The sequence below is a fragment of the Rosa chinensis genome, chromosome 3 (genome assembly GCF_002994745.2).
Source record: "Rosa chinensis cultivar Old Blush chromosome 3, RchiOBHm-V2, whole genome shotgun sequence".
In the NCBI taxonomy this organism is placed as follows: domain Eukaryota; kingdom Viridiplantae; phylum Streptophyta; class Magnoliopsida; order Rosales; family Rosaceae; genus Rosa; species Rosa chinensis.
Genome location: NC_037090.1, coordinates 1,436,198 through 1,446,760, shown reverse-complemented (window position 1 = coordinate 1,446,760; position 10,563 = coordinate 1,436,198). Strand labels below are relative to the sequence as shown.

Here is a 10,563-nt window from a genome sequence, read left to right as displayed (position 1 = left end):
TTGGCAAGACACGGAGGCTGGGATCGAGAATGTGATCATGTCTTATTTTCCAATATGTTTCGGACTGCTGATGTTGATTATGCTTATATGATAGATGTCGTTGAGTCTGATTGTACCTTACCCCTGAAATGAATGCAAAGTTATGTGCGGAGTATTCTACTTTGGAAATTCGGGAAGCTTTATTTCAAATGTATCTTACTAAATCTCCCGAGCTAGATGGCGTGCTTCCACTTTTTTTTTTTTTTTTTCAGCATTATTGGGATATTATTAGTTATGATATTGTTGCGGCACTGCAAAATTTCTTCCATTCTGGTTATACGTTATTTGCGTGGTGAGGTTAATTTCACCCATATTAGTTTGATTCCAAAGGTGCAAAACCCAATTAGGATTTCTGATTTGAGACCTATTGCTTTATGCAACGTGTTGTATAAGATTAGTTCTAAAGTTGTGGCTAATAGGTTAAAGAAGATTCTATCACATCTTATTTCCCCTTTTCAAAGTGCTTTTACCCCTAGTAGATTGATTACGGATAACACTTTGATTGCTAAAGATGTTTCCCACTATATTCACACTTGTTAGTCTTCTAGTAGGGTTATGTCACTGAAACTTGACATAAGCAAGGCTATGACGTGATAGAGCAGAAATTTGTAGAAGCTATGCTAGTAAGATTCAGCTTTACAGATGCTTGGGTTCAGATTATTATGCAATGTGCCAGTATGGTGAGATACTCCTTTCTGATTAATGAGAAGTAAGGGTTATCTTACTTCTTTTAGGGCGCTACGGCAGGGGGATCCTTTGTCCCCTTATTTATTCCTTCTGTGTGGTGGAGGCATTTTCTACTTTACTTGATAAGAAAGCTTTTCTTGGGTTATTGAAAGGTGTACATGTATGTGATAAGGGAAAAATTCACCAACGGTGTCTGGACACTTAAGGGACTTTCAGAATGATACTTGAACTTACAAAGTTATCAATGTGATACCTGGACTCATTTTTTCGTATCAATGTTGTACCTATGACCAATTTCCGTAACGGCTCCGTGACGGAAATTGGCCGTAGGTATCACATTGATACGAAAAAATGAGTCCAGGTATCATATTGATAACTTTGTAAGTTCAGGTATCATTCTGAAAGTCCCTAAGTGTCCAGACACCGTTGGTGAATTTTTCCCAATTTTGCACGTGAGTCACTTAATGAAGACAAAATGTCCGATTTACCCTCAAATTCTTTCTTTTTTTTCTTTTCTTTTTTTCTTTATTCTTCTTTTTTTCTTCTTCTTCTTTTTTGGTTTCTTCTTCCCCTGATTTGAATCATCAAGATTCAAATCATCTTGCTCATCTGATTCCCACCACCGTTGCGTCTTAATCCACCTTCATGCACCACAGATGTTTCTGGTTCCCCCAACTTCAAATCCTATAGCAAATTGAAATTGTGCATTGAGGCTTCACCGCACACTCCGAGTTCATCCCCGCCCTTCGCCAATGACTTGACCACAACAACCTCCACCACCGCACAACAACGTCATCCTCGGCTGCTTCTCGATTGGGTTTGGGGATAAGGACTGCTTCTTCCTCCACCACTAGCAAAATCGTGGAGGCTCAAGGCCACATTCTAAGGGCCACCGGCCGGAAGGACAGCCACAGCAAGGTTTGCACCACCAAAGGCCCCAGGGATCGCAGTATCAGGCTCGTCGCCCACACCGCCATTCAATTCTACGACATGTAGGACCGGCTTGGATACGACCAGCCTAACAAGGTCGTCGATTGGCCGCGCAGGACACGCAGAACGTGAACCTCAATTTCTCGATGGTGGAGGCTCCGAGTCCTTTGTTTACTAATCGGCGAGGCACAATAGTGGGTAGCAGCGGAGTGGCGAAGCTGGTGAATAAGAACAGCTCGAATTTTCTGCAGGTGAGGATGGTGTTGAGGCCGAAGTTGTTAATCTTTGTCTGCCGAAAATTGCCTTTGATTGAAGTTGGGCTAGAGGCCGAAGTTGTCGGCTAAACCGATGAAGTTGCAGGTGAGGATGGTGTGGAGGTGGTGTTGCATGTCTAGAAGAAGGAGAGGATGGAGTGGTGTGATTGGAGCTGTGATTTAAGAGTGCAGGGCTGGCGGGGTCTGAGTTTCTGATCAATGGTGTATAAAAGGGGGTCGGAGGAGAGAACGAGAGTGGTGGTGGTCAAGTCATTGGCGGCGGCGGCGGGGATGAACTCGGAGTGAACGGTGAAGCCTCAATCCACAATTTCAATTTGCTATAGGATTTGAAGTTGGGGGAACCAGAAACATCTGTGGTGCATGAAGGTGGATTGAGACGCAGCGGCGGTGTTTGATCGGCGATCGGCGGTGGGAATCGAACGAGCAAGATGATTTGAATCTTGATGATTCAAATCAGGGGAAGAAGAAACCAGAAAAGAAGAAGAAGAAGAAGAAAGAAATAAAGAAAGAAAGAAAGAAAGAAGAATAAAGATAAAAAGAAAAGAAAAGAAAAAAAGAATTTGAGGGTAAATCGGTCATTTTGTCTTCATTAAGTGACTTATGTGCAAAATTGGGAAAAATTCACCAACAGTGTCTGGACACTTAGGGACTTTCAGAATGATACCTAAACTTACAAAGTTATCAATGTGATACCTGGACTCATTTTTTCGTATCAATGTGATACCTACGGCCAATTTCCGTCACGGAGCCGTTACGGAAATTGGTCATAGGTACGATGTTGATACGAAAAATGAGTCCAGGTATCACATTGATAACTTTGTAAGTTCAGGTATCATTCTGAAAGTCCCCTAAGTGTCCAGACACCGTTGGTGGTGAATTTTTCCCATGTGATAATGCACTTGTTATTCATCATTTATTGTTGGTTGATAACAGTCTTCTTTTTGAAATTGCTTCTGATGAGGGCTATTTGCACATTAAATCTGTTTTCCATGATGAATTGGCTTCCAAGCAGTTTGTCAATTTCTGTAAAAGCAGTGTTAATTTTAGAAAGAGTGTGCATTCTATATTGCAATAGTCACTTGCTCTTTCTTTGGGTGTAGAGATTGTTGCTAAACATGAAAAGTATATGGATTTTCCTACGTGTGTGGCCGGGTTCTAGTAAAGCTGAGCCTTTTGTTTTTATTAAGAAGAGATTGAGTAAGAAGCTTGAAGGTTTGCAACGCAAGTTACTTAGAGGTACCGGGAAGGACTTGTTGATTAGGGTGATGGCTCATGCACTTCCTTCATATTCTACGATATGCTTTGTTCTCCTGAAAAGTTTTTGTGCTTCCTTACATCAAATGTGTGTAAAATTCCGGTGGGGTAGTAAGCAGGATAACATGAACTGGATGTCTTGAGAGCGGTTGTGCAAGCCTAATGAGCAGGGGGTACGGGTTTCAGAGATCTATATGCTCATAATTGGCTTTACTAGCTAAATAGGGTTGGCGATTGTTGAAATTTCCAAACTCATTGTTAGCTAGACTTTATAAAGCTCGATATTTTCTAGCTGATGATTTTTGTTCGACTATTGTTTCAAGGTCTTTTTCTACCTATTGGAGTGGTATTATGGAGGCCTAAGTGGTGTTGCAAGAGGGGTCATATGGTAGGTGGGGGATGCTACTGCTATTCAAATTTGGTTTGATCCTTGGCTACCTATGCATTCTTTTTTTAGACCCCTGTTTCGGACTCACACTACAGTTGCTCAAGTTAGTTATTTAATTTCTGCTTCTTCTTGGGATCTTGAGGTAATTAATAATATTTTTGATCCAGTGGATGCAGAATTGATCTTAGCCATTCTTTTAAGCTCAAGGTCAGAACCAGATAAGCTTATTTGACATTTTGATGCTAAAGGGCAATTTCCACTAAAATAGCTTATACTTAGGTCTTTCTTTGGCTGCATTCTCCTGCATCTACTCCTAGTGGTGATTCTATTACTATGTTTTCGAAATGGTTATGGACAACTAAATTTTAGGGTAAGGTTAAAGTACATACTCGGAGATTTTGCACTTCTATTGGTCATACTATTGCTCAGCTTCGTAAAAAGCATGTTTTTATTCAGGGAAGTTGTCAACTTAATTTGTCATGATGAGGACGAGTCTATTGAAGATGTCAGTAGAGATTATCCTTTTGGTAAGGATGTGTTAAGTAGGTGCTCGGGATTCGGAGGTGTTTTTTCTACTTTTGTTAGGGCTTCTTGCTTGGATTGGATGCAGTTGTGTTATGATATTCTTTTTAAGGATTTGTTCTCTCCTTTGTTGTGGGGGATTTGGTCTATTTGGAAAGAAAAAAATCGTAGAGTTTGGCAAGATAAATGGTCATCTCCTGATCAGGTGCGACATGGTATTTACTCTCTACAGTTACTCTTTAATTCTGTTGGATAGAGACAGCAACGGGCTAGAGGAAGGGTGATTAAGCCTTGGTCTACTCCTCTTGTTGGGTGGTTGAAAGCTAATCTTGACAGGGCTTTTGATAAGAATTCTTGTACTGGAGTTACATGTAACTGTAATGGACTCTAGTGGCTACTGTTGCAAAATTAACAGGGTCACAACTTTGAGAATTATGGAGGCTTTAACTGCTAGAAGTGCTTGTCATATTGCGGTGGGTAATAGTTTATCTTCCATTATTTTTTAGTCTGATTGTCAGTAGCTGGTGATGGATATTTTGTCTCAAGAGGAGGATGCTTGGGGATATGGGGGTGTTGTGGAGGATATTATTGTTCTCCTTGCTTCTTTACCTGGGTCTTCTTTTGTTCATGTGTATCGGGAGTCTAATTCTACTACTCTCATGTTAGCTAAATTGGCTCTTAATTCTATTTTCTCTTGTATTACCAACTACCCACTGTATGAACTTCATTTCATCAATCAATAAAAGCTTGACGTTCTTCTCTAAAAAAAAAAAACGAACTTGATGAACATATTGGAAAGAAATACTACTAACAAGACAAATCGATAATGTTTGTAATGATTGGAGTTTTGAAATTTTTTTTTTTGAATTAAGAGAAAATATAACTCAGATTTTCATTAATCTCAAGCCAGAATGACCATTACATATCCTTCCGCTGTCATTTACAGACTGAACAAGAAGATGTGGTAGTATCCACAATGGTACATAAAAATAGATCCACTCATTGAACATTCAATTCTCACTGATTACAAAATAGCTTGAATCCTTCTTTGGTATTACTCTAGAAAATTCCCTGGAAATACATAGAGTATAGAAAAACAGTGCATAACTCCCCTAAAAATTAGGAAATTATTGAAAATAGAACTAAAAAACAAGTAGCCTAGAAGAGCCCAAAGGACAAGATCCAACTCAAAGCCCTGCAAGCTTGGCCCACTCCGGGCCCAGTACTCTATCTCCTCCGCACAAAAAGTCGCACACACAGCAGATCTAGCACCACCACGACCCACGTTGCCACCAAACAAGCGCTACCAAACCCGCGACGCTGTCGATCTAGGATGTCGTCGACGACGTACTCCGACCACCCATGAACTCCAACTGGTTTAAATCCAGAACGATGCAGCCTACCAGAAGCCAACGTCGCTGTTTGGAAGCGAAGTGAATCGAGATCCAGCCTCGTCCTAATCCGTCGCAGACCATCACTAGACTCTGTACCACCCGACCTTAGTGCCTCAGAGGCTTCACTCTGGAAACCCGGCCCTCTGCCGATCGAAACCACCTTTCCAAAACTTTGAGCGTAGAGAAAGTTAGAGTTTTAGTTGTTATTTTATTTTATTTTATTATTTTTTATTATTAGAACAAAAGTTTACAATGAAAAAAAAAACAAAACTGCGAGAAACACCTCTTCCCCGATGATCCAAATGGAAAAGTTAGAGTTTTAGTTATACCTTCTCCATTATAGTTAATCTAATAACTATGCAAATAAGGACTATAAAGACTAATAGTAAACCAAAAAAACCTATATTTGAGTAAAACTATATGAAACCCATCCTGCTCCCTAATATGTAACAGGCCGAAGGCGAAGGGAAATTAAAGAAATGTTTGTGAATTCTTGTTTACTGTGTCTTCCTTCCTTTAACACAGTGGTAGATTTGTATCATGCATATATAACCCAAGTAGTTAATATATTGTGGTTGTGAAATGTTCAACGTATTTGTTTGTTGGATTCCAAATGCAGGAAGTATGTTTCTTACCCTAACTGGAAAGCATATACTAGAGAGTTTGAGAGTTTCCTCTTATTATGATCCTTGTGCAGCCAAGCTAGAGGCCAAGTATTCTAAATAGTACAATTTTCTTTTTATTTCTAATTTCTTAGCAACTTTTTCTTATTCACTGTTTTTAGTGCTTAATCACTGTTGAATACTTAATCAATCAATCAATCAATCAATCAATCAATCAAATGCTAGGTTGGACGAGTCTAAAAAGCAACCTCCCTCACTGGCCCCAACCAAAAAAAATCAAAGCACTCCTAGTCTCTTCTCCATATTTTGAATTCCTCTGCTGTCCGTTATTCCTTCTCTAGGATTATATTGCCACTAAAATGTTTAAAAAAAAAAATTAAGTCCATTCTCAAAATAATAATTCGGGATTTTTTTTTCCTGAAGTAGCATCTCACTTGGCATTACTTATTTCCTTCTCTAGGGTAAATTATTTCGATCGTAGCAAGTAGGAGAGTTGACCATAATTAATCGACCCAAAACCAACCAGCCAACTTGGTCCTTGAAGGTTGGAAACCAGATCTAACACTAACAGTTGATTAATCCAAATTTCAACTCTGCTTATGCTCTCAAGAACTTGTGCACCCCACCAATAGTGTCCCTCCCTCCACAACCATTCACGACATCAATTGTTGAGAAGAAGGAAAATGAAAGAGAGCGGCTAGTGGTGTTTTCATCATCACACTTGGGATTTGGAGGACAAATGGCTCGTTGAACTGAAACAAGGACCAACAAGGCAACAATGGGGTGTAGTACAGTGGAAAGCGATGGTTTAGTTGTAGTGACTAAAATGCCACCCTAGCTGAGATAATAGTCATAATACTTGAAAGATGTAGGCTAGGAATAGGATAATTCACAAAATGACAGGTTGCAGACTTGCAGTATATGACACTGTTTCGAGAGTACTGTAAAGTTTAACAAGCACATCCTTTTCATGCCTGTAAGGGAGTGGTAAACCTGATTGTTTAGGGGGCATCTCATATTCATTGAAATTTGAAAACATATAGATCATGATCATGGGGCAACTCATACTAGTCAAGGATCATAATGAGTTAACTACCTACATAAAGAGTGCATTTTGCCACAGCAATCCAAATCAAGAAATAGAGGATGGTACAAAATTTGGGATGAGATCGTAAAATAGGTAATTGCTTTGAAGTTTCCTGCATTTGTTTCGGTACATCATATTATGTTGCTAATTAATTAACAAGCTATCAAATGCAGTTTCTCCTGGTTTGCTATTGTGAATAGATTTCCATACCTCAGAAGTAACCACCTTTAACACCCAAATTAAGGTTTGCTCATGCTCTATCTCTTAATTAATGATAATAGTGAGTCTGTCAGGTGTATCATCATTATCACTAGCTACTTACGTGCCACATAATACTTCATAGTTGTACAATACTACCATCACCAAGGAGGAAATGGACATGGGTTTGAAGAATTTTTTTTTCAAAAGTGATATAATATATCAATTTTTTATTTAATTTTATTAATGACAAATTATCTAATCAAACGATGTAGTGTTTTATTAACGATGTAATATTTAATAAATATTAAAATTATGTGAAAAAATGACCATACATTTCTTTTTATGAATAGAGTTTTTTTTAAAGAAAAATAAATATGCATTATTTTATTGACAGGTTGTGGATTTCTAACCATTTACTAACTTGAAAAGATGATCTCGCATAATCATTTATTTCATATTATTTTTTATTTATTAATCAAACAAAGAATAGATGCGTAAAAATATCTTTAGAAATTGGGGTTTGTTTGCACATTAATTGAGACGATTTATTGAGGTGCATAAAGTATTACGTAGAAAAAATACGGTAAAATTTAAAAGTAATTAGGTATTATTTAAAAGTTAAAACTCAAAACTCAAAACTAACGCTAATAATAATAATTAGGTTGTGTGTTTCACTCGCTTTGGAGAGGAGTTGGTGGTTTTATTTATATCAATGTTATGTATGTCAGTGTCTGTGTGGCAATGGTCACCATCAACTCTGCCCACTGCCTAACTTGTCCTATTAAGGCAAAATACTTTTCCTCCGACTTTACTTCTTCCTCATTAACTTTATTTCAACTCCCAGTCCCTCTTAACACAGACTGAACAGACATCTCCCTTCCCTCCCTTCACTCCCTCTCTCTTATCCCTCTCTCTCTCTTTCTCTCACAGCCCTATGTCAAATAACTCTCTCAGAGTCTCAGGTGCTTCCCTTTCTCCTCAAAGGTAAAATGATGCATCATCATATAATGATCTGTGAACTGAGACTTCCCTCCCTCAGAAATCAATTTCCGAACTGCAGTCTTCCCAAGATTTCCTGCAGGCTAATTAGTCACTCGAACCAGCTTATTAAGTTGGCTAGTTTCCTCAACTAGATTCCCAAACCTCGATTCAGTTCCTGTATCTTCCATCTCTGACAATTTTATTTATGGAAACCATGCACCGTCGCACCTTATCTTCTTTTGGCCGATGTTAAACTCCACTCCTACAAGCATAAGATTTTCTCTCTCAAGTCATATCACTCACTTTAGAGACAACACCGCCCAGAAAGAGAAAACCCTAGGAATTAAAACCAAGGAGAAGAAGAAGAAGACCCTTTTCTCCAACCTCAACATCAACACCAACACCAGCCATGGACTTGGTTTCATCAGCTCCAACCAACACTCCCAGCAGCGCCTTTGAAACCCCATCTGCCTTGGCCATTAGTACTAGTAATGGTACAGGGGCAAACAACAGTAACAGTACCAGTACTACTGCTCTCATTACTTCTCCTAGCCGATATGAGAACCAGAAGAGGCGAGACTGGAACACCTTCTGCCAGTATCTCCGTAACCATCGGCCTCCGCTGTCCCTTCCCATGTGTAGCGGGGCCCACGTCCTGGAGTTCCTCCGGTACTTGGATCAGTTCGGAAAGACCAAGATCCACAACCACAGCTGCCCCTTCTTCGGGCTGCCAAACCCACCCGCGCCCTGCCCCTGCCCGCTTCGACAGGCCTGGGGCAGCTTGGACGCTCTCATTGGGCGCCTCCGGGCGGCCTATGAGGAGCATGGAGGGCGGCCCGAGGCGAACCCTTTTGGGGCAAGAGCTGTGAGGCTGTACCTCCGCGAGGTTCGTGATTTCCAGTCCAAGGCGAGAGGAGTGAGCTATGACAAGAAGAGGAAGAGGCCCAAGCCAAGGCCAACACCAGTACCAACACCAACAACTAGTACCACTACAACTAGTACCACCACTAGTGGCACGACCTCCTCGTCTGCAACTCTCTCATAAATGGGTATACTTCTCCTTGATCTTTATTTCCTTTAAAGGAAATGGTGCTATAATTGACGATTTTGTTTGTGATGTTCTTGAAAATCTTAGGTTTTTGGGGGTAACTCTGAAATTACTCTTTCAATCTCTAGCAAGTAGCTAGTAGTGGTGCCTAGGAAAGGCTAGTAGCTGAAAAGCGATATGATGATTGTACTAGAAGCTCAATTAATATCAGATATTTTAATTAGTAGTTCTAGTTTATTTGCCTAATTCCCATAATTGAATGTTAAATCAATCAAACCCCCATACATATACATGCATATCTAGTTAGCAAGTGGCAACAATTGATGATTGTGAATGACATGATGTGCTGATATCATAATTTTAAGTTTTTAACTTCCATTTTGGCTTATTAACCAGCATTTAAACATAGAATTATCAAGAGCTAGCATTATTCAGTAAGACGTTCATGCCATTTTGTATTCCCCATTGGGGAAAAGCAATGAGGATCATATTCATGTATGACAAATAATTAGAGAAGTGGAAAACTCACGAGGCTATATAGTCAAATCTGGGTTAGGTATCAATTTGAATACAATCTTATTAGATCTATAATTAGGCAAAAAGACAAGCCTTAGATTATCTTTGCTGTTATTGATTCTGGCTAAAAGACAAGTACATAAATAAATAAAATGATCTATCAAGGCAATTAATAAACGATTGAAATTTTGGTGATTTTGATACTTTATATCTAATCTACCTTTTCAAAGTAAGTCTTGTATGGATGGTAGGATGGTATTGGACAGCCCTTTTTGGACTATATCTGATTGTATGGTATGTCTCCTTTGAAGGGTTTTTGATTAGATTATTTTCAAGGTTTGAAAACCAGAAGTGGAAACTTTTGCATGTTTATATCTGTGTGCTTGTGTTTCTTCCAAGTTAAACTACCTCTGAATTATTTGTGCTACTGTGCTAGAGATTCTCTTTCTTGGGTTAGATTCTTATGGGGCATGCAAACTTTGTGAGTCTGTGTTGTTGATTAACTGTTCAACAGAAATCTTGTGAGGGTTGAAGTTGCGTCCAATGCTGTGAATGGAAAATACTGAGACTGATAGGGTTGAAGTTGCGTCTAATTATTGTTTTTTTAAATAGGAATTA

The 10,563-nt window shown here is 39.2% G+C and overlaps 1 protein-coding gene across 1 annotated transcript; it reads left to right on the top strand.

Moving 5' to 3' along the window:
* The first annotated feature begins 8,215 nt into the window (after nt 1-8,215).
* LOC112192998 (protein LIGHT-DEPENDENT SHORT HYPOCOTYLS 1) lies at nt 8,216-9,666 on the top strand. Its single transcript, XM_024332985.2, has one exon. It carries the CDS (start codon nt 8,791-8,793, stop codon nt 9,424-9,426), a length of 636 nt encoding a protein of 211 aa, XP_024188753.1. The 5' UTR covers nt 8,216-8,790; the 3' UTR covers nt 9,427-9,666.
* The last annotated feature ends 897 nt before the right edge of the window (nt 9,667-10,563 follow it).

Bases quoted from the DNA above. Each gene is read 5' to 3' on its own strand.
- LOC112192998 (XM_024332985.2), top strand. From the start codon at position 8,791: ATGGACTTGGTTTCATCAGCTCCAACCAACACTCCCAGCAGCGCCTTT.